This window comes from Platalea leucorodia, assembly GCF_965183815.1.
Source record: "Platalea leucorodia genome assembly, chromosome: 8".
Classification (NCBI taxonomy): Eukaryota; Metazoa; Chordata; class Aves; order Pelecaniformes; family Threskiornithidae; genus Platalea; species Platalea leucorodia.
In genome coordinates this window covers 24,020,435-24,045,075 of record NC_138830.1, presented here as the reverse complement: position 1 = coordinate 24,045,075, position 24,641 = coordinate 24,020,435, and the positions used below count along the sequence as shown (strand labels likewise).

The window sequence follows — 24,641 nt, the reverse complement described above, 5'->3', positions numbered from 1 at the left end:
CTCTAAACCCTTCACCATCTTCGTGGGTCTCCTCTGGATGTTCTATCTTCTCTCTTAATTCCCATTAACAGTTGCTAATTCTGAAGGAAAAAAAATCCATAAAATATATACAATGGCTATATTTGTCTTAGTTTTCCAACAAGATTTGAATTCTTCTTTGGTTCATTTGTCAATGTTTATATGTTGTAAATCTGTGCAGTGCTGACGTTGCCAGTGCCACTGTCTTTCAGACACAGCGGGGTATTTTGATTGGTTTTAGCCTATTAAAAACATTATCCTAATTAAAATTCACTGTTTGTTCCCCCACTTTAAAAAGCTCTGTCTTTCAGACAGGTGGTTTTAGAGGGAAATCTCTCACTCCCCTCTTCAAGGAGTTTTCAACCTTGTGCATTCACTTGAACTTTCAAATCACTGCCTGCTTGTCTGATCCATGTTGTTGCTCTGCTCTGGTGTACCAGATGTGAGAGACCCAGGGCCTATGGGCCATTTACACATTTCTCTTGATTTCAGCCAATTAGATATGGCTAATACAGGACTACTGCTATATTCCAAGAATCAGTTTGTTTTACTTACATGTATATTACAGACTAGGGACAAGAAGGAATGAGAAAGATGCTGGATGCATCCTCTTCTACCTAGTATGGTATACTATCCGCAATCTTCGGCTTTTATGAATAGGACTAGCTCCCGTGCAGTCAATAGCCACACACTGTCCCTCTATGAAATGTATTCTCTATTTCTCTGATGCTATAGACACATGACTTAAAATAGTTGTTACTGTTTTGTCGTCATTAAACTTGCTATAAAGGATACTTCCACATAGAGAAGATAAGCACCAACAACACATCCTGTGTAAAGCAGAGTACTACTGGGAAGAAATGAGTACTCTTCAAAGCCAGACTGCCTGAACTAGGACAATAGCCACCTCAGTGGACTGGAGATGAAGCCCCAAAAACAAGAGGCTGAATTCCAACATTTTAATTTCTCAGACTACTTCCCCTTTATTAGATAGTCTGAAAAATAAACAAAACAAATTTCCTATCCCAAAACAACCCATCTAATGCACACACAGGCAAAAAATACCAGCCTCTCCGGATTTTATTTCTAAAGACAGAGCAAAACACTGAGTTGACACATAGAATATGCTTTGCATCATAACGCTCATATGCAGAATAGCTCTTGCACAGCATCATGGAAACATCTAAATTGGGTATCTCTATACACATTTGCACAAAGCAGCTGTCATTAAAAACATCAGCAATTTGAAAAACATCTGCATGCTCCTAGGCAGAGGTGTTCGTTCCTGTGATGGATATTTTCTCACCTAGAAATCTCACACTTCTCAAGGAATATTAATATCTTCTCTCATAATCTTTGTAGCATCAACTTACTTGTCTTTTTGATCTCCGGAGTTAAGCATCCTGAGCATTTATCTGAATATGCCCAAGAGCAAGTTCTATGTAAAATCTATGCTGTACTTGGAAATACAAAATACGCTACATTCTGGAAAAGTAAAGTCTTTTTTTGGAGAGCCAACTACAATATCTTCCCTTTGTTCCACTTTGAAGACAGGAAGACAGAGACAGGACAGAAACAGCACTAATTTCCTTCTCTGTGCAACAGCGAGGTGGTGTGATGTCTAACATAGCAGTGGGTTGTGCATCCCACCCAGTTTATCCTTGTGTCCTCTACATTCAGTCTCTCTGTAGCTACAGTAAAAAGGAAGCAGAAGCATCCCAAAGACATGCGCTCCCCGATTCAGCACTGCTATAGGCCTCATTGACAGACATGGGTTAGCAGTAGAAACAATGGTATTGCCCAGGTAATAGGTCCTGCATGAATACTACATAGGGAGATTTATCATGTTGCTTCATTTTTAGCAGGGCAGAGATCCTGTTTTTCTTCACTGCACTCCCAGTGTACATGTTCAGTACAAAGCCAGTCAGCCTTTGTCCATAAAGCTCTTTAACTGGAAACAGGAAAAGGATGGCTTAGCGTGACCAGCTCTCTACCTCTGTGTGTACATAGTAAGAATACCTAGAGTTCTACTGGCTAATTAAAAGAGTCTGGGAGAGAGAAAACTTTGCTTAAAATTTCAAGTCTCCCGTATGAGACACTATTGGGCTGTTTGGTCTGTTCAGAGGTCAAACCATCTCTCGTGTGCCTAGTATTTTTGCAAATGCTGAGGCATCCACGATGCTGCCATTTGAGATGTGAGATTAAAGTAACAGAAATCTTCTCCATCCTGACAATTCTCATTTTTCTGTATTGCTCCTGGGAAAAGGATTTACAAGGTTGGAGCTTGGCAGAACAGAAAGTGCAAAGGCTTTTCTGAACTTCAAAAGTTCTATTTGGCATAAGAAAGAGTCAAGGCCATCAACTTAATTGCTCACATATTCTAAATCAATTTTCTTCTGACCTCAGCCTACAACTAGTCTTTTTCTGTTGTGAAAGAATGAAGGCAAGTTTGCCTAGTTTATGCTCTCAAAAGAGATAGCCAAGAAGAATAAATACAGATTATTCTATTTTGACCAAATTAAAGGAAATTGTTGCTCAGAGCAGAGGGATTCCCTTTGTTTATTTGACAACACAAGGGAATTACTGCAATCCTGTCTCTTGTCACCACTGATAGCCTGTTTGATATGTTTCTGCTGGTAGAGCCCCAAAACGCACACTACCATCCCAGTACAGGTTCAAAGGAAGGCCATTTCCACAGGAAGGAGCCCTCTGTCACTTGGAGCTGTAGTTGATGCTTGCTGGTTGGTGAATCTATAATCAATCTGTAATTAAGCCACCTCAGGAAGGGAGAAGTCTCAAATACAGGCACACAAGTCACATTCACCACTGGGAAGTTGCAGGGGAAGGCAGATTTCAAGATAGACCATCTGCAGGTTAACAAGGGACCACAGTGAAAACAACAGAAAACTGTACTCAGTGTATGAGTCACTGCCTAAGACACCTGGCTGCCGGAGACTGTTATGTGACTGTGCTGTCAAGAGACTGAATGTTGGCTCGGTGCAGCGAGCTGCAAGTGTAAACACCTTTATTTGTCTCCTCTTCCCCACACACTCACCAAGTTGCTATCCCCTGTCTGTTACTCACAATAATACCCCACCACCCTTCAAGTAAGTGGAGTCTCTCATTTTTTATCCTAAATCCCGAATGACAGTTTTTTTAAACATACGAAGAAATCTTTATCAAGTACCTTCCTTTGCTACTTACATGCATAATCCCATAAGCAACCTGCACAATCAGTTTCAAAGCAAACCAAAGATTGTAGAAATAAACATAAACCTTTGAGAAAAATCCTTTCAACTAGAGGAGTTTTGCAAATGGTTGCATATATCCAAACACTGAAGCACAGCTACTCCGGTCCAAGTTGGAGGAACAGCTGCCTTCGCTGTAAACCACATTCAGTCCTATAGACAAGCAACGCTAGAACAAATCCAGAGAAAAGCACCATCACCAAACTAAAAAAAAAAAAAGAGCAGTTTTAAATTAAATGAACATTTGGCTTGTCACTGGTTAAGTTGTTAAATGTTTTACAATATTTGGGGATTTTTCACGTTCACTCAGCAAAGTATGTAATGCTTAATTCATTGGGAGTTACCTTCTGAACTATATTTTTTCTACTTTTTTTTTTTAAAGTTTTCCTTCAAGTTATGCAACGCTACTGCAGCATCTCAGAGTGAAAGTACCTTGTACAGAATGATTTAGCTCTGAGCTGCACCTGATCAAGAGCCAGTAGCCATATCGCCTCGGAGGATTTGGGATTTAACTTCCTAAACAGATATGACCTCTTAGACTCTTTTTCCCTTTGCTGGGTAGCACTTAATCTTCTAAGGGACTTCAATACTAGCAACGATTCAGTGCAATCAAACTTAAAGTTTCTGGAGTTCTTTGACTTGCTACAAGAACTGCAGATTCCTCAAGACTACAGCAAGCTACTCAGAACTCTTGGTACCTCTTGTTCACTGAAGGTGCACAGGAACAAGGGTATTTCTGAGAGAGGAACTCCAGGTACAATGCTCCCTTCCCCAAGGTGCAGGCCCCCTCTTGATTCATCCACACACGCTATCTGACTTGTTAAGCTCTGTCCTCCACCCAAATACAGAGAGCGTTTAATCCTGTAATTGTTATGTTTTAGTCTAAGTCAAAGTGCCTTCTTTCTGCATGACAAGTTTCACCATCCAGACTGCTCGTGAAATAGGAAGGGCTGGGAGACAGGACTCAGGAGTGAAAACAGGCTTTATTTCTAAAACTGTGGTGGTGAAGGAGATCCTCAGCAAATGGCTGTCTGGGAGTCAGCAACAAGAAAAATATCAACTGGCATAGTTCGTAACTGGCTTTGCCAGGTGGGGGTTGAACAAGAAAAGCACCTGTCAGCTGTGATTTCTGTAAGGGGATCATTCTACTGCTAAAACATTTCAGTCTCTGCACAGAACTTAAAATCAAATCCGCTCATTCTCCCCTAGAGTTAACTGCATAAAACTGATTGTCACAACAAGGGCAATGAACATGCTAATGCAAGGGTCTTTGCTTTAACATTGCTGCTCTAGGCACGCATCAATTATGAAGATGAAATACAAGAGACCATGTACATGAACAACTGAGAACTGACATGAGAAATGTGCAGGTCAGTGTCAATGTGTCAAGACACATGGGGCATATTCTGCCTTTCCATTCCCTTCTCCTAGTCCCCCTAAAATGTTCAATGCAAAGAGAAAAGCATCAAAATGTTAAGTGACTTGAAGTATTTTCGTATTTATATCATCTAGTAAACAAAGTTGCTGAAAAATGTCACTGTGTGATCTTCATATATGTGTGGGAGACAATATCACAGCTGTCAGGGAATGACTGTACAGCTCCTTGCTGGAAAGAAGTAGTCAAACATTTCAGAAGCAGACTTTTATAGCCTGGTGGGATCTCTGCTAAACACTTGGGATATCTAGACTGTCAATTGCTACCAGGATTCCCCGGATCCCAATCAGCAGAAAAGCTCTCAACCACAATGCTGACACCAGCTCAGAGAATTCTGCCTTGAAATTCTCAAGTAAGCTGATGGGCTATAAGTCATCATCTAATCTCAGTCAGCTTTTGAAGTGTAGGAAACCACCAGATACCCAAAGCCTTCTGGAAGAACTGTTTTGTCACTCAGTGCACTTGTGACAGAAAACAAACAAAGCTGTATCTGTACACAACGGTCCCCTGCAAATATGAGTACTTGGCCAGAACCAGTTGTAGCAAATCAGGCCTGCAGGGATGCAAGGTCATTCTGCCAGAGTTTTGCTTATTGATGCTCAATCCGATGCCTATTTAGGAATCTTTGCATTTTTACCAATAGGCAAGTCCAATTATCTTGTGGTAACTGTTTTCTAAGATTTGATCCCACTCAGGATGTTCAACAGCACAAAGTGCCACACCGATCAGTTTAGCTGCTTGGTGATAGCACCATGTGCTCTATGCCTTTCAGGATTAGACGACAAGTTTGGTTTTGCTGCTATTGATTAAAGCTCTTTGTTTCTTCGCTTCCCTTCCCCTTCCCCCATCTGAATTGTCGCCATGGGTGACAGCTGTTGGGTGCAGCTATCCGCTCTGTGCATGCACTGGAAATGGATACTACGGGAGAGACATGAAAGAAAGAGAAGGGGGAACCATTCTCTATCAGAGCTATCAGCAAACCTAGCTGGAGTTCAGGAAGCTTTCTCACAGATCAACCTAAAAGAATATGGGGGGGTGGAGAGAGATTTTTGTCTCTTTTTTTCAGTGTTGTTCAGGATCACGGAGAGCAATAAGAAATGCCCGGTGCTAGAATTCCCCTCTAAACTCCAAAATAATGTACAAAACACAATCCCATGTGATAGTCTGTGCCAACAGCTGGAGTTGTTGCTTTCAAGGTTTATGCCTTCAAGCAGCAGAGCCCTTTGCCTTAATGCAGCACACTGTAATTAAGGCCCTGAGTAGGGCCAGATTCACTAGCATGATAAAGAGGAGCTATTTTTGTATGTGAATTCAAATGAACAAACATAATTTCTAACCATTAACCTCCTGAAGCAGATAACAAGTAGGTTTAGGGATAATTAATGATTTTCGTAGTTTCTAGGAAAGCTTTACCAGGACCCATGTATTTCTAAAATGCTGGCACATTGTCTGACTCAGGACCTCAGTGTCTAAAAGGGCAACTGGTGCATTACAACACCCCCCACCTCCCAGAGCCAGCACCCCGGCCTTTCCATGAGTGCAGAGGAGATGCTGAGAAGCCTATGGAGCCAGTTCCCAAGTCCTTTCCTTCACAGATGCACACTTGCTCTTATATAGTCAACCGTGTTCCAGTAGAGCTGAGTACTTTGGGTGCATTGCTCACTTTGAAGGTCCAGAGATTAATTCCAGCAAGAACTACAGTTCACAAGGCTTGCTGGGAAAACTCACCCCTCACCTCTTCTCCAGAGGTACATGAAATCTAGACTGAGGAAGGAGATCTGGAGAAGCAGGGAAGATGCTGGGCTAAGGATCTGTCCTGCTTCCGACAGCCCAAAAACAAGAGGTACTTGCTACCAGCATGGATATAAGGAGCACCCTCTGTCTAGTGTGCCCATATACCTCCTGTATGGCCCCACAGACGAAGGATCCACCTCCACAGCTGTGCCCTGAAGCAACACAGTCCTTTGTGCTAATTCAACTGCCACCAACTTGCTAGATAAACCAGGGATTAAACCCACCATTTCCAGAAGTTACAAATTGAGCTGCAAAAGCCACAGCTCTGTAGCAGTGCATCACAACTCCTGTCTTGGTCAGCACACCACTGCTTGGTAACCTTGCCTACTACCAATAATTCCTACCTCTTCCAGTCTGCTGCATGTGACACCGATATTTGCTTCTCCTCTGTTATGGATCTGGACACCCTAACTTGATATAAGCACATATGGTTTTGTTAGAACGTACACTCTGCACTACCAAGACAACATTTACAGGGGAACAGAACGATAGCTTTTTCCAAACTACCAAGTTATTGCAAGACATGGTGTACAGAGATGGGAGCAGACTCCAAGCTAGAGAAGATTGCATTGAATATGAAAGATGAGAAAGCTTGCTTGCAGGGAACCTGGGTTTTGTTCTCCATGGGAGGAATATGAACTTTTGCATTCAAGCCAAATTTAATAATGCATTCCAGTGATGTGCTTTTTTTTTTTTTTTTTTTTTTTAAACTCCCACAATTCCTCCCTTCCCAAATACCATGTGTTTTCCCCTTCTATTACAGGTATTTCTGGAGCGTCCACTACCAACAGGTTGAAGATGAAAGTGCTACTGAGTTATCATGGATGAAAAGTCAAAATCTTGAATGTTTGGGAAACGGCCAATTATTAGCTTAATTAACTTCAACATATTCAATTTTCACTGACCTTTTCAAACAGAATCATGGAAGTGCTGAGGTTGGGAGGAACCTCTGTAGATGATCTAGTCCAACCCTCTGCTCAAAGCAGGGCCCACTAAATGAAGTTGCTTAGGACACCATCCAGTCACATTTTTTAATATCTCCAAAAACAGACTGCAAAACATCTCTCCTGAACATGTGCACTACAGTCCTCTTTTAAAACCAAATTTTGCAACTTCATTTCGAAGAATGCAAAGAAGTCTTTTGATAATTTTGTAACATAACACAGTTTTCTGCATACAGAATGGAAAGTAAGAAAAACCTCTTCCCTACAATGACTGCATTTCTAATACTGTTCAATTGTTCAATTTCATTTTCCAATTAAAATTTTAGAAGTTCAATATAGAAATTCCCATCTAGATCTGGTGCGAGCATCTTAAAAGAAAATCAGCATCTATCCAGTATCAGGCATTAACAACAGTTTAGTACAACACTTATCACTGTGTATTTCCTCTCTTCAACTCTTTTCTAGCCCACGTAAGGAGTTTTGTAAACTCTGTGGATACTTCCTTTCCTACTTAGACTCCAGCATAAGGACACCATTCAATGAAGCAGAACACATCACAGCCTCTGGTGTATTCCCACCGCCCATCAGTTCTGTTTCTGTCTCCAGCTTCTTGCAAAGGCTGTGTCAATTCTGCACGGTATTGACATGTTTCATAATAATAAAAACTCCAGCGAAGTTCACAGCACTGACTCCTCGCAAACACAGTCAGCTATTTGGTGCTTCCAAAACACAAGCAAACTACAGCTCTGATATATACATATGTGGTGACAGCACTTGATTCCAATACATTTACCAGTTTACATTTAGACAGCACTGCAAGAGATGAGAATGTACTTTAAAAAAAACAAACCCCAAAACCACAATTTCTGAAACAACGTCTTTTTGATCTTCTAAAAGGTCATCATAGGAGAATATCTATTTTCTAGAAGAGTTCTCTTTTGACCCTGTGATACTGAGTCCAGCAGGTGTAAGTTTACATCTGATAAATTAAGTTCCCTTCTCATTTACTCTGAAAAAGAAATACTTTCATTTTTCTGCACATTTCTCATTAAATTTTGCATCTGAAGAGATCAAGGAACTTGATCAGGTAATTCAGACCATTTGGTCAGGAACTTCGATTCTCATTATTTCACCCAGTACAGAAGCTACAATATAATTGCAACTGACAAAACACTTATGTTTTACACTTATGTACACTTATGTACAGACAAATCTATTTCAATGAGTTACTACTTTACACAGAAAAACATAAGGTTGTCATAACTGAGCAGTTAAAAAAAAACCCACCTTGCAATCATTTGGTGGTTGTTCAGTGGATAATGGCAAAGAGTTTAGAGGGCTCAAGTACAGACATCAGGGAAAAAGGAATTGCATCATTAAAAAGCACCAGCCTAGTTAATTGCTGGTAATGGCTATGAATAATGACAGCAGAGACTACTGAATGACGTAGGTGAGAGGATATTCTCTCTCTAAGTCGTAATTGCTTTAAATGAGCAGTTCAGTCAATTTGAACTTATTTAGGACAGTCTGTACTGCCCCTTCCAGGGCACCATAAACATTTGACTAAAGCTGTCAGTGAGAATCTTCCATGCGTTCTGCGTCCTACAAATGGTGGCAGAAGGGCGGTGGAAGGAAGGAGAGAACAGGTTAAATGCATTGCTCTCCTTTCTTCAACCATGCCTGTTCACCCCAGGAGCATTCTGTACACACACATGCACACAAACATGGGTTTGCCTAGTGCTCTACAGCCTAATTATTGATTTTTCAGGAAGACATTAATTATGTAAATAGCATCTAAAAAGGGGAAATGCTCCTTTAGCAGACCAATTCAGCTTCCACTACAGGCACTTTAAGTGTCCTGTAAGTCACTCCACAGCTGGAACTATCTATGTAAAATGCCTGGAAGTCAATAGGAACAAGTTATGGCTGATGCACAGCAGAATGAATGAGCACTAAGTCACAAAGAAAGGGACCACCAAACTAAATATATTTGGATTTCATCTACCTCGCATTAGCCTATTTGAAGAATGTTTATCGTGACACACATTCACTTTGTCTATACTTGTCACATATAATTCCCAGTAGCTTCCAGTCTGGGATTATTTTCTTCACTGAGGTCCTCAAGACACTATTCAGTTTGATCTCTACACATGCAAACACTCATCACCCAAAAATCCAAAATATTTATGACGTACTTGGGCCACCCTTATTTCAAATGGCAAGTAAGTGTATCAGGAATAACGCTTAACGTGAGCTGGAAGCATTTATTTCTAATGCAATACATGAAGAAGATCCCTGTCTGCATGATGCCACAAAAGAGCAAGTCAAGGGAACAAACAATGAACAAACACATACATCCCCCTGTTGATGTCCCAAAGCAGCAGACTAAACAACAGCTCCTATTCCTAACGCCCTTACTTCAAGGCTCTTACTCAGGGATGTGAGCCATAGAACCAGCAAACAAGGGTCAGAATAGAACCATGCTGAAAAAGGGGTCCTTCCCCCTCCTCAACATCCTCTTCTCATGTGCACAGCCTGGTTATTTTCACTATAAGCTCCATTACATCCCTTAAATGAGAAGAACAACCCACTCCTTCATAGCTATGCTTGTGTGAACCAATACTACAAGACCCTCAAACCCTCAGTCCCTCTGGCTGACTGTAGGGAGGGAAAAAATGTCAGAAAATGTCAAGACTGAACCTAGCCTCTCTGGGTCTGAGGCAGTTGCCCACCAGATGTAAAACTCTGAGAGCTCCAGTGGACTCAAATCTTCCTGCCACCATGGATTTTCAAAGGTCTTTTGGAACATATTTCTTAAGGGAACACAGACACTTACCAGCACAGAACAGCTGCACCACTTAGAAAATTTACCCCTCCGTTTCACACTGGTTATACTTTCCTAGGACATGCGCTGGCTGTATGCACTTTTGTAAGCCACTAAACTCCCTAAAAGCAGCGGATCAGGATTGTGTAGAGAACAGTACTAAATCGGTTTGTCTCTGCTGATCAGTACAAAAGAAGGGCTGGGTAGGGAAATTTTGCAAGTTTCATAAAATTATGCCCACAAAAGGAGGGGTAAGTACTGCTCTACTAACAGCAGGAGACCATAGCCACACCATTCTTTTCAGAGAACTGAATAGACATTCAACCAGAACAGACTCATTACAATTGGTGGAACCATTTTAATCCCATCTGTCCCCTCCAGGATGTACTCTTTGCTGCTCTAAAGCAGGCAGAAGGTTTTGGGGTTTTTTGTTGTTGTTGTTGTTTTTTGTTGTTGTTGGTTTGTTTTGTTTTGTTTTGTTGTTTTTGGGGGTTTTTTTGTTTTGTTTTGTTTTGTTTTTTTAGCTCTAACTGCTACCCAAGGAATGAGATACAGCAAGGCAATTCTGCCCCAGGGAGAGCCAGGTGCTTTGCTTTGCTGCTTGTCTCACAAAAGTTGTACCCTGCAATAGAGGACATTTGTATTGGATTAATGTAATCAAAGGCACCCTGCTGTCTGGTCACTGACCTATCTGTAAACAACAGATGACATGATGCCATGAGCTTCTATTATATATAATTACCTATTGAGATGTGACCCCTGTAAAAGAAACAAAACCATATACTCCACCTGCTGCTGTTGGTCTATTTTCCAGAGAGGAACAAAGCCTATAAGCGCCTCTTCTCCTCGTCTCCCTTCACTGCTCCTCATATCTCCTCCAAATAAGTTTGTGTGCTCTCCCTTACACCTGGAACAATCTTCCCAAGCTGCACTGGCATGGTCCAACCCTTCTCTGTTCTTGCTTTAGATCCCTCTTATATCCTTCTCCTTTCATTCAACCTTTTTATGTCACAGCTTCCTCTCCCCTGCCTGCACCAAGATGAAAGATGTCTCTTACCTGAGTGTATCTCATCTGCCCTGGATTGTACTCACTGCAATAGAGACCATAGGGACAGATTCCCACTGATGTAAATCAGTGCAGGTCCGCTGGGGTGATACACAATCATGAATCACAGAGAAGATGGTGAATAAGGAACACTGTTCTCTGATTTCCAATACAAGAGTAAGATCAGACAGAACCTGCTGCCTGCTAGCTCAAAAACAACAGGAAGCAGCCTTCACACCCTGCGTGGACCAGCTATGGAGCTCCTTGCACAGGACACTGCAAATGGAGCAACTGGACGCCTTCCTGAAAGAACAACAAAAAGCCACTGGAAGTCATGAAATACAAAGAACCCTCCTCAGGTTCAGACACTCCCTGAGCCTTAAATCGTTAGAAACTGGGAAAATATTCTGGGAATACCACTACTTTCTTGTACTCTTCCCTGAGCACTCCCTGCAAGCTGCTTTAGGGGACAGCACAGCAGGATAGATGGAGCTGTTGTTTGACCCAGTGAAGGAGGTCTTTATTGACACTGGTTCACACCAGCTGAAGACACAGCATCATGTCTCACGTGGGTGTCTGTATACGCACATGAGAACAGTCCATGTTTGCAATACTCTATAGGTGTAACAGCAGGGGAAGTAACGTCTACAGAGTATTTGGTGCTCGCTAGCAATTAGCTTTCATAGTCCAGTGAACTACAACTGCAGCTGCTGCTACAAGTCAGTAGCTAATACGCATTTATCTCTATTGTTCATCAGTAGCTCAGAAGCTACTAGGACATGATATTCATGCAGGTATTAAAAAAAAAAAAAAGGTTTCATTACAATATCTAGCAATGAAACAGAAGCCAACTGACACTGCCAATGACAAGCTGCTTGTCTTGGCTTTGTTTCAATTATCAAACCGAAAGTCTATATTGCCAAAATAGACAAAAACTGCTTTGCCTTTTTCTTCTAATTTTTGTCAGAAGTCTGATGCAAGTCCCCTACAGAAGAAGGATGACCGAGTTACATTAGCATCACCCCTTCTGCTTTATTTACAAATGCACTCATGAACACCTATATACACCAAGACTGAAATACACACAGGTTTAGTTAAACGTTATGAGTTATTGCTTTGTGTCTGAACAGCTTAGATTGTATAATACTGCAGCAGCAAACTCTTGTATTAATAATGGAAGAACAGCTCACATAGAAATAAAAGTATTTGATGTCATCATCTCGCTCTTGATCTAAACACAACTAGGCAACAGAAGCTTACAATGGACTGGCTTTTGTTAGATAGAGTTCAGTGTTTATACAAGGAATCTTCTTTTAGATAGCAATTTTTTTCTACTTCCAAAGAGTTACCTGCTTTGAAAACATTTTAGACAACATGAACAAAAGCTTATTGTCTGAGATATTATATAGGAAAAAGCATTAAAGAAAAAAGCCAACATTTCAGAATGTGTGATTGTAGACTCTATTTTGAAAACCCCTCGTGAAGAACAGTCGGTTATTGGAAATATTTTTAAAGTAATTTAATTAGAGATTGCCAGGACTGTTTCCACTCCTTATCTTGTCTGAATCAACCAAGCTCCAGTTCTTCCAAGATCACCCAATACCAGCAGATATTTGGTCGCGTACACCACATGTGAGTGACTGTTTGTTTCAGACATCTTCTCTGGCTGTCCCTTAGGAATCACTGGGAATGAGCAATGAATTGAGACGAAAGTAAAATGATGCATTGAGCTACCTGAATTCTTTTGTGAATGAACAGGGGTCTGATCAATTCCTACTTACCTCAGCACACTTCTGGTTTCAGAACTGACTTTGGGGGTTTCATCACTGCCTAGCAGAGAACGTTAATGCTGAATGCAAAGACTGGGAAGAGATATTTGAAGAGATGCAGACAAGAAGGAACAGATTATTATCAAGCGCTGCTGACAGGAAGCCATTGGTACTGGAGACGGTGAGGCTGAATTGATCAGACAGCTAGTGTTTGAGAGAGAGCATCTCATTAAACAGTGAAAACACACAGGACCCAGCAGCTGTGGATCGGCAGCGCTGAGTGACTCAGGCTATCGAACAATCCTGACTTGAACCTGTTGAGGATCTTGGCCCAGCATTTCCTTTTGAGTATTAATCCGACTTAGAAACGTGTCAATAATCCTCTCCACTGCTGCCTGGCAGCTGGATAAACAGCGGTGAGAGCCCCATCTAAGTGCTCACAGGTTAATAGCTGTAGCAGATAGACGAGACTTCGATGCTGCTTGCTACAGACTCCGGCTGCCGGAATTACACATGCCAAGCCCCACGCCCTGGAAATCCTTCCTCGGAGCCGGCAGCTGCACGGATGCAGCCACAGGGGCTACGGCAGCTCCAGGCGTTTTATTCCCGTTTCCACCCCTTCACCCCACCCCGCCCGCCTCGCCGCCCATCCCGCGGGCACCCACCCGCCGCCGCCCGCAGAAGTTCATCCCCGCGGCTGGGGAAGCAGCAGGGTGGCACCGCTACGCCTCCCGAGCCGCGCCGCAACTCCCCGGCCCCCGCCGCCGCCGCAACTTTCCGTGCGCGCTTCCCTGCGGGGCAGCCGGGGCCGGGCCCCGGGCAGGGCAGGGCCGGGCCCCGGGCCGGGCGCGGCGCTCCGGGCTGCGGGCCGGGCTGCCCGGGTACTCACATGGCGTGCAGCCGAGCGGCTCGGGGTCTGCTGCCTCCCTCTCCAGCAAAGATGGCTTTCCGGCTCTGCTCCTGCTGCAAGCAGTCTCCTAGTACCGTAGGCACTGTTGCTGAGATAGGAGGGGTAGGCACCGGCTACTGAGCATGCCTGTGCCTCACATCACAGAGTAGGAAGCAGAGGCAAGGCACAGAGGTACCCCCTCCCCGCCCTCACGCCAGGCAGGAGAAAGTCCTAGAGCGACCAAGGCGAAGGGAGCCCCCCGCCCCCGCCGAGCAGGAAACGTCTCGCCGGGGTGTGGCTACCAGGGCTGGGCTCGTTCCAGCCAGGAGGCTTCGGGGGTATTTGGATGAGAACCTTCGTCTGTTTCCGTAACCACCTTGTTTCTCCCTCTCCTCTCTAGACAGAAAAAAGGAGCGGGGGGGGAATCACGAGAGGTATCGCAGTTCGATCTGTGCTGTCACGGGTGAGCGCTTGCAAACGAAAAAAAAGCAAGTTGTCAGGATTGTAATTCTTACCCATAACAGAGCAAAACCAGAGGCAGATAGGCAGTTACTAGATCAACCATTGCTTCTTAAATGATTGTGTCTCAGACGAAATACAGCCGTTGCCAAGTCTCCATGCTCTTGGCTTTGACTTCTTGCAGCCTTCACCATGTACTCAACCTACGTCTAGGCATCCAATCTCCCCCTTGAATCCCCTTCGTTAACATTAGCACTTCTCTTGCACACCCCCTGCCCCTGTACAGAACAAAAATTCCTCTGAAGCAGAACATGCTCCTTGGCACTTAAACCAAGGCCACCACATACTCTAAACAGAGGCCAAGGAAGAAAAAAGTATACACAGTTTTTCAAGAAGCAGGAACATAACATCGCTGCCCCCAATGATACCTTGTTCCATTTTACTTGTAAAAAGATACTCCACCCATCACTGCCTTCGCTAACTTTCCATCGATGTCAGTGACAGCTAGCACAAGCCTTTAAAACCAGCTATCTATAAGTAGGCTTACCCAGAACACAGGAGGAGCTTTTGTATGTTTCTAGACCTCAGATCTTGGGGTGCCTGTTAGGGATAAAGTACATCGGTGTCATCAGATCAAATCTGTGTTTTCTGCATGTGGAAGCCAAAGAAAAGATGAGTTGTTCCTCATAGCAACAGGCAAAGGTACAGGTCCTAGGGGTGAGCAACACATCAGTCTCAATTTCTAAACTTGATATCAATTGGTTGAATATTTTCATGGAGAAAGAAAGTAACCAGGGAATGTGACAACACCCATGGCAGCGGTACACAGCCCAGACGTTAGGACACTCAGTTATTGCCTAAATCCAGGCTCAGATACTATCACAGCCTGATTCAGATGCAAGCCCCTGGCCATCAGCTCTGAAGGGGAACCAGTCCCTTGGGAATGGTGGAACACCCGAGAGCAGCTTGGTCACGGGAACCTCTCTTCCTTCTCCCTCCGCTGCCTGAGAACTTGCTCACTACATTACAGACTCATCATACCTACTGCCGCTGGAGGGTGATTCTGTCTCTTCTACTGAAGCTAATTATTTGCATGAATAAATAAATATCACTTAGGGCAGCACTTTGAGCCTGAGTTTTCTACATTTGACCACATCATTAAGGGCTTGCTCACATACTGCACTCATAACAGCCTGGCCCTGGGAAACTTTTCCTGATGGAAGAAAAAAACACTTCAAACTGGATTTTCTCTACAAAAAGCTGGAGTTTCAACCAACTGACATGCCCTGATGACAATCAGACGATTCCTGACTAGCTTTAACCTTTATCCATCCACAGACCTCTTAGCTCAGCACTTTTCATCTGGAATTCCTCCGTAACTCTTTCCTCCTGAGGACAGTTTACTTTTCAGATATCCTAGACAAAGATATTGTTATATAATACTCCCATAGCATACAGCCACACCAACACCCACGCATAGACTTAAGCCCAATATTGGGACCACCTGCTACCAGGTACATTATCTTCTTAGTCCTCTAACCCAAACCACATTTGAATTCTGAGGAAGTGAAAAGTCATGCATGGCTAGTGTGGCCAGCAGCTCCCGAGACAGAAGGACCCATGCTATCTAGGCCTTCCTGCCCTTTCTGTGGTATCACTTCATGTCCCTACTATATGGAGAGTGGAACAAGTAACTATTGATGCTAGACCAAAGCTCGTAAGACTCAAAAAAAATCCTGGAAAACCCCAAACCCAACATGAAGCAGTTTTAATATACAAACTGTCCAGAGCACATGACACAGTGTTTATGCTGACTTCATGCCAGCTTTATCCTGATTGAAGGAGAACGGAAAATACCCACGTAAGCATAAAGGCAATAGGGCAGACAGACATTGCCTGCTTTAGCACAGGTGTGCCAGTACAGGGATAATGCTTCAAACACTGTGAACGTAGTGCAGAATGAGCTTAAGCTAGATCGGTGCACCACATCATATGGCCACAGCTTTCTTTGATCTGATACAGGAGAGCTCTCAAAACCAAATTAAATAACATCCTTGCACTATGGCGCCTTACTCGCTAAAGAAGAATTTCCTACCAACTAATGAAGGCATCAGCATTCCAGCCCAAGAAGGTTCACCATCCTGAAGAAAATGCACAGCTAAGCTGGGGGACGGATTCCTTTAGCCCTACCTTCCCTCCAGATTGCAGCTTGCCATTAAAGGCTACCAAAGCCTTTGGTGTAAGAAGAGATGCAGAGACACCCTGTGGTGGCAAAAATAACATGATCAGAATTAGTTCAAACAGCTTAAATTTTATTTAAGACACAGAACTGGATCAGAAAAGCTGCATCCTGGGGACACAGAGAAATCTTTCTCAAGTTGCTAATCATGTCATTTCCTCTCTCCAGACCTCCTTTCCTGTCTGGCATCTTTTGCCCTGTGTGTTCACATGAAGGTCCCTGCCACAAAGATTTTACCTCTTGTTCTGTTCGGTTCTTTTACCCCAGGGGATATCAGCTAGGTCAGGGCTGCCGCGAGCTGCTGCAATTGGAGGGATGGCTGCAGAAACGCTCCATTTCTGGAAAGTAGTTTCCTGCATCTTTAGCCTGCCAGACCTGGGCAGGGAAAACTATCAGTCTTGCTTGTAAGTTGTTGCATTGTTGTTGGTTTCTTTGTTTGTGTTTTTTTTTTTTACCCCATCCATAATTCATATTTTGTCCTGAAATCATATTTATAAATATGAAAGCGGTTACAGAGGCACCTGTAATATATATGCTGCTCAGGCAGTCCAGGAATGAAAGCAGGCAACAGCAAGCATCAGTGCAAATCAGTTTTGACATCTGAAGTCTTGCAGGTGCTAGACCTTGCTTATCATTAACTAGAGACAACCTACAGATACAACACTGAGGTTCCTGAAAACGCTGTCCACTGCTGTTACGTGATCTTCATCTGAAGGAAACATATTTTCTCCCAGATCTACAAGTAGGATTCCTGTTTTAAAGAGTCATTGTGTAATCTATAGGTTTATGGACTGACCACATAATAAAGTAAATCCCAGACCTAGTGACAGTAACACTATTATCGGTTACTTTGGCTCACAAAACAAAAACACACTGTTGCTGTTGCTAAGTAAGAAAGGTGAGGGCAATTGGTATATTGAAAGCAATGGTAGTCAAGTTTCACAAGATTTAAGTGGAGAAGAAAGGCAAGGCAAAGAAATCAATTATTCAAATATTGGGTATTCAAATCTTCTGATCCAGCAACACACTTAAATGTACAGTTGAAGTATAGGAGGAATTCCCCCTACATCATTAGAATTAATTACACTGGAAACTCAACATAGCCAGACAACTTCATCTTTAAAAGAAGAGAAATTAAATACTATACAATGTATGTCCAAATTACAATTTTTAAAAAATTATTGACTAAAAGGCTTTAGAAAAGACCCCTTCTGTGTATCTTTGATTCTTTGTCACCAACTTCCACATACTTACACCTGTACTTTCAATGTTGCATTTTCCTCTCTTGATCTTTTCGACAAGAGAAATTAGTACTGAAAGATCCTGCAGTGAGAAGCCTTTGAAGCTCACTTCTCAGAGGTAAGGTAGATTCCTGCCTCCCCGGTTGCTGATTTTTATTAGCCACAGATTGGTCTGTTCTGCAAAGCTCCACCTCAGCACCACTGCATGCCTAAAATGGGTCTTGAACTTGTAGATTATTTTGGCACAAATTAAAAACTGAAGGGAAGTCTATAATTATGAGGTGCGTCATTTTCTTTCATTTACAACTTTTATTCATTCCTTAATAACACAGTAATTCTTTAGTGACAGGTTCCTTTTACAGGTCAATGAACTGTTAGTAATTTCTTTCATAAAAAGCTTTTTCTGCCATTTCTGTGGGAGAAACAGGTTCAACTTACCTAGGTTCTGTTAAAAAGCTGGGTAGCTTTTTAATGAGCCGGTAGGTCATTACAAAGCATGAATAGCAAGGTGTGTCACTCTGTTCCTTCGAGGTATTTATAGTTTCTTGTTAATGTGAGTCAATATATAATTTTGGTAAATTATGACAACACAATGGAAAAACTGTTTCGGGGTGTGATGCTGTAAAGCACTTGCACAGTGAGTCCCTACTGCCTGGGTACATCCTACTGTAAGAACTGATTACGAAGAACTGTCCTTAAAGGGTGGGTTGGGGGCAGGGGGGCAGGAAGAGACGAAGAGTAAAATCAGAGAAGAGCATAGTTCAAAATGGTTGTCAGTTTTGTTTTTAAGCCTACAAATTTTGTGCGACTTGTTTTAGATCATTTGTGGAAAATATTTTGAACAGGTAGGAACAGACAAGCACTTCCAGTCACTAGGAGGGGGTGAACGCAACCCTCCAAGTCAAGCAACCAAAAGTTAATGCAATTACTAAGTATCAAATGTAGAGCAGAGAGACTAATTCAATCAGAGAGGCCAACGGGATAATTCTTGGAGACAAAGCAATGCAACGCGGAAATGCAGACTAATCAACTGCTTTATCAAAAGAAAAAGGAAACCATTTCCAAGCCTTAACTAAAATCTCCAGTTGGTTCTTCATCTTTTCAGGGTTCTGGTTTTTGCTTTTTGCTTTGCAGTGTTTGTTCCATCTCACATTTGTTTCACTGCTTCTGTTCTCTGCGCAAAACTGTTTCATTGGCTCCTGGTTCTTCGCTCTTATCAAACGAGCCGCCTCCTCTCTTGGGTTTCAGCAACTAGCCTAATCATGAAAGAGAGCACGTAGCGGGAAATATTTATTATATTTAATGTCCAAGCCTACTCTCCGTAATTACGTGGAACAGTGGTTGAGTAAGAATATCCAGAGTCGCCTTGTGTCTGCAGGATTTTTCAAAGCAGGTATTTGCTCCATCTGATGGAAAGCGGCTGCTCGCTGATCTTGACTAAACCTTCTGCGTAACCAGGACACTTACAGGTTTGTGGCGTAACATATCCAGACTTCACCAGGTGCGACGCAGTAAGGGAGACTTTCGAAAAGCTACTCAGACTTCTGCTTTCATCTAAGCAGGTGCTGTTGTTATGACAGATAAAATGAGCTGGCACAAAGGAAAGAAGGAACTCACAGGAGAAAGCATAGGGGATGGGAAGCACAGCCGAAAAAAGCGGGAGCGACTATTTAAGAAGAGATTTTCTGGATTGAGCCTCTTCTCTGCGTCTGCTAAGAATAAACTGTAAGTACATCCAAGATTATATTTTGTATACGTTTTTAACCAAGAAATTTTATAAGTATTTCCAGAGCACCTTTCAAAGAGCCACAGACACCTTTGTTACCCCTGCTGTATTAACGGTTTCCCAAACAAGGAAATAGTTATGGGCTAATTAAAAAACTTGACCTAAAAACTAGCAAGTCACTGACAGAAGTAGGTATGAAATTAAGGTCTCCAAACCTTGTGTGTCTGCATGTTTATCTTTTAACCGTTTCCCTATGCTTCCTCCCACTCAGCAAGAGAGACCTGGAGGGGCGGCATCTCTATTCCTCCACATCCATACAAGCAGGACCCTGTTTCTAGGAATAACGTTGCTGCGGTTTTTGTTGCACCAATATCCCCAGCTCCAGGGCGTAACGAACAGTGGCAATGTATGGGCAGCACCCAAAATCACTGTTCAACAAAGTTAGTGCTACCGAGTTTCTTGATTCAGAGCATAGTTATTGCCTGTGTTCCTATAATAGTGCCTTTATCCTTACTACTTTTCAGATAGAAGGGAAAAAAAAAAAAAAGACAAGTAAAACTATTCTTTTTTTAACCAAAGTAAGCAAAGAGGCAAAAATGCATTTGAGCTTACTGCTTCATGCATGTATTAGCTTTGAGTTATTATCATCATTCTTATAGGATTTTAAATTCTCTTCTTGGGTCTTTGTACTTGATACTATTCTTCTTTATCATGAGGTAAATTTAGTGTATGTGTCATGCTAAGATCAGGAGTAGTTTCCAAAAACTGTCTTTTCTCATCCATTACAAGAGTTGTTTTCTATACAGATCTCCTAAAAAGAGTCTGTCTTTGATAATTATCATGAAATTACCGTCTTAGCAGGAAGTACATGCAAGTCTCAGCAATTACTCAGCTAACTACATTAGGCTTGATAGCCACAGCAGCTGGTTACAAGCTCAACGTAAGATTAAAATACACTACCCAGAAATGATCCTGAGTGCCAGATTCTTCTCTCAGACTGATCCAATTGCAGAACAACCAATACCAAGGGCTTTGCTTTGGGATTTATCTTGCTGCGCTGCTAAGGAACTGGACTGGAAACACAGTCGAACATCCAAGGAGTTAGCGAATCACAGCTGTGAATTTTTTCTGTTGTCCATAATTTCACTGAAGCATGCGCTCGGGATGCACACAAGTGAAGCAGCAAAATCATGTTTTCCAGGCCTCGACCTTAGTTGTGATGAATACAAATTTTCCCCAGTTTAATCTAAAAAACCTGAAACAGTAATGTAGCATCCTCCTCCTGCAGTACTCTCACATTAATGGAAAGTCAGTCAGTTTTCAGACTTTACTGGATATATTCCTACAGACATTGCATGGCAGTGGTTTTTAAAAACATTCAAGTCAACAGGGCCTACAGAATTTTCAGTTGTGTAGCCAAATCAGATCATCCCTACAGTTCAGCACTGATTTGCGAGGTCTTGTAAGGGAATATACAGGTTAGCGTCTTGATTTTTAAGTACTCTTTTATATAAAATATAATGGTATATAATTCGATCAAGAGTGCTTTTCTTTCAGCCCTTCCATCGCTATTCAAGGATAGTGCAACATAGGGCCTATCTACTAGCCAGCGTAATTATTAGTGCATGCAAGTGGAAAAAGAACCTTTATGACAGCATAGGTGAGGTCTACCAGGTCAGAAGCCTGTAATTTAGATAGACAGAGCTCTATTCCATTTATCTTCATGCAAACACGAGGCTCGTGCCATGATCACCCACAGAAAAGCTGCACATTAAAGAACCGAGTAGAAAGCTCCTACCTAGCTAGTTGACTTAGGATTTTTTTTTTTTTTTACTTTGTTTAAATGGTGACAAATCCTTTTAATAATTCTATGTTCTAAAACTAATGGCCCGTCACTGCCATCACAGCACCAGAGCCAGACTCTCCTTTTTCTCTCCATTCCTGTTTTCTGCAGGTGACCACCCACCGCACCTGCTCCTGGTGGTCACAGGTAAAGCCTCAGGAAGGGTTCATAAATCACACGCTAATTGCTTCTGCTGATCTTATTCATCTAGGAAGTGTACAGGTTAAACTTGTCACCTTTCTTTCTGACTGTTCTAGCCCTCAAGGAAGAAGTCAGCTTTTTGAAGAGAAGAGAAGATGTTTACACAGGAAAGGTTCCAAAAAGCTGAAGCCAGCGCGGGAGGAAGTATGTTCTTTAAGGCAGCCACACTCTGGGAAAATGTGTCCGAAATGCGAAATCCTCGTCTGCCGAAAATGCGAGACACTGCATTCAGAAAGCAGCTTCATTGCCCACAGCCTGCTTGACCACTATGACAGAGGAGGAGACACCAGCTCTAGTACCTTGATTGCAGAAAGTCAAGTACGTAGAGGTGATTAAAGATTTGGTGCAGGTGCCTTGTCGGTACCTAACTACATCCAAAATGCTAAAGCTTGGATCCATTCAGGCTGACTGGATCTTTGGTCTGCGCAATCTGTATGCAGCATCAGTAATTACAACTATACCGTAGTTCATACTTACTATATGTAGCAGATGCACATTTGCTAATTTAACTAGCATAAACTCCACAAAGATTTGTAAGTAGGAGCTAAAGTTTCACAGCTATTAAGAACAGGGAATTGTTTCAGAAACATTTTGAAAGGTTTTTCTTTTCCCTCTCAAGTAAACAAGATTATCCCATTGAGCTGCAAAAGAGAAAGTGAATATTAAATGCAGAACCACTGGGTGCGTTACACTTACTTGTAATGCTTAGGTATGTTTCAGTGTTGTTTGTGGTCTGGAATATTAAACTGTTTATTTATTTTTAAGTTAACTAGCATGGGTATGCAATTTGATGGGGGAAGGAGGCTTCTAAAGGCCACAAAAATGGCAGATCACAAAAACTGCAGATCACATTCAAATTCCCTTCTAGAATTTCTGAACTTTTACAGACTTTCAACTCCTAATTTATGATCCAGCTCCTCTCCTTAAAAGGAGCAATAACGATCACAACTCACAAAGTAGTTAAGCCTTCTTTGAGTTTAAGATCTGTGTAGTACAGCACCAAATAAAACAATATTCAAAGTTTAAGCATAGCAGTGGAACCCACACCTTGAGATGTCTGTCTCCAATCCATTCACAGGGCATGGGCGGACTTGCCCAGTGACGATCAGGAGAGCAGCACAGTGAGTAGCCAACACACAGTGGGAAGGCGCTGGGTGGCATTGAAGTCCAGGCCTTTATGGAATTCATAAATACGGGTTAAGGGTGGAAGTAGCCTCTGAAGCAGATTACCCCAAGCCTAGCAGCACGCATCTTTTCCTCCCATGCCAACTGGCACAACTCTATATGCAGGATGAATTCCTTGCTATGTGGTAGGGAACGGGCTAAACAGACTTCGTCTCACATAGCCATTAAGGGTTCTTTTATTTAGCCAAGCAGACAGAACATGGGCTGAGAAGTCTGGATCTCTGTTTCATCCCTCCTCTTCCAAAGTTCCCAAGCCACTAGTCCATACGGGAAAGGACCCTCTCTCTGTCCTTCCCACTCCCCTTTTGGAGCTGTTCCGTTTTTGTTCCAGTGAATGTTTGGTAAGGGGACTGGAATCCAGATGTTTTTTTCTATCCCTAGGGAGTACATTAGCTGAGCTATGTCATCCATTCTTGTGTTGTTTCGTTCCCCGCCCCCCCCATGGAAGACAGTTTCAAGAGGAGGAATTCAGAGCCACGGATACAACATTCCCACACTCCACAGTATCCTGAGCAATACCGCTCACTTCCCTTTGCGATGTGTCAAACGAACACTTAATGCTCCTTATGCAGAGGAGGTAGAGACAATTTCAGAAACTAGAATGAGCTGCTTTGCCTGTGTCTTACAGGTGGTCAGATCACAAATGCGCATCCAGAGCATGCTCAGCGGGCGAAGCCCATTAGGTAAGATATGCAGGAGAAAACCTCAGGCAGGATTTACAAATAGGAGTGAACCACTACCAGGTTCCTCGCTTCTGCCCAGACTTCAGTGGTTCTGGGCACTCCCAGCAAGTGCCCAGACCTCCTGCCCAAACGTAGACTTCTAAAGCCAAAACTTAGATCTTATAAACATCCTTGCACTGCCAGGGTCATAATCCCTCAGAAACCATGTTTCCATGGTGCTTGATTGTCGCTTCCGCTCATTTACTTCATAAAAGCTAAACGATGCCTGGCAAATCAGAATTAACCTTTTACATTTCTCTGTGACTGCTATTCTTAAACAGTGATCTTTCACAGGTTTCCCAATAAGCCATGCCATTACTTAAGAAATATATATTCATCCCTATCCCTCTTCGTCAAGCATCCCATGGGAAACTTCTCCAGATAATCACCTGAGGAAAAGCAAGGTGACAGACTGAAAGGATGAAGGACTAGCTCATCACAGCAGCATTATTTTAAATCTGACAGTCCAATACAGTAAAACCTGTTAAAATAGGTTACATAGTTGAGCCAGCATTCAGCCAAGTGATCTAGAGGGGACATAATAAGAAAAGCTCTATCAGCATCTGACTGGTAGAATTTTCCCTTGTGGTTTGCTAGAGGACAGACAATAAGTTCTTCATGTGAGCTATCAGGTTGGAAAGGCATCCAAGTAATAGCAGTATGCAAACCCAGCTCATTAAAGAAAAAAGCGTTCTCTTCTCCTCACCTCAGCAACAGTTAATGCTATTTTGCTATGCTGTTTGAAGAACAAATAGTAATATGAGCAGGGTAAATAAATTCCCTGGTCAGCACTGGTGGAAGCACTCACCCTCTCTTCTTAATCAATCAGACATGAAGTCACGCTTGGAAAGAATAACTACAAGATTTCTATTATACATTGAGGTAGCACGAGCAGCAGGGTAGTCAAGTTTTCTCAGTAGCGTTAGCTGTTAAAATTACTGCACCTTTCCTGGATTGGCTACTGAAATCTGCTTCGGAGATCTGCTTGGTACTGCGTATTCCTGAGACTACGTTTGTTCTTTCTCGTGCTCAGGTTTATATGAAAAAGTCCCCAGTGTC

At 42.5% G+C, this 24,641-nt stretch overlaps 1 protein-coding gene across 1 annotated transcript in view; it reads right to left on the bottom strand.

Moving 5' to 3' along the window:
- The window catches only part of LOC309593903 (vesicle-associated membrane protein 3-like), a gene marked incomplete at its 3' end in the record, with an annotated part of 43,777 nt that extends 29,766 nt beyond the window's left edge, over positions 1 to 14,011 (bottom strand). Inside the window, exon 1 of the mRNA XM_082319054.1 lies at positions 13,967 to 14,011. Within this exon, the coding sequence (XP_082175180.1) occupies positions 13,967 to 13,968 (2 nt within the window). The 5' untranslated portion in view covers positions 13,969 to 14,011. The remainder of the gene's footprint in view (positions 1 to 13,966) is intronic.
- Positions 14,012 to 24,641: the final 10,630 nt, after the last annotated feature.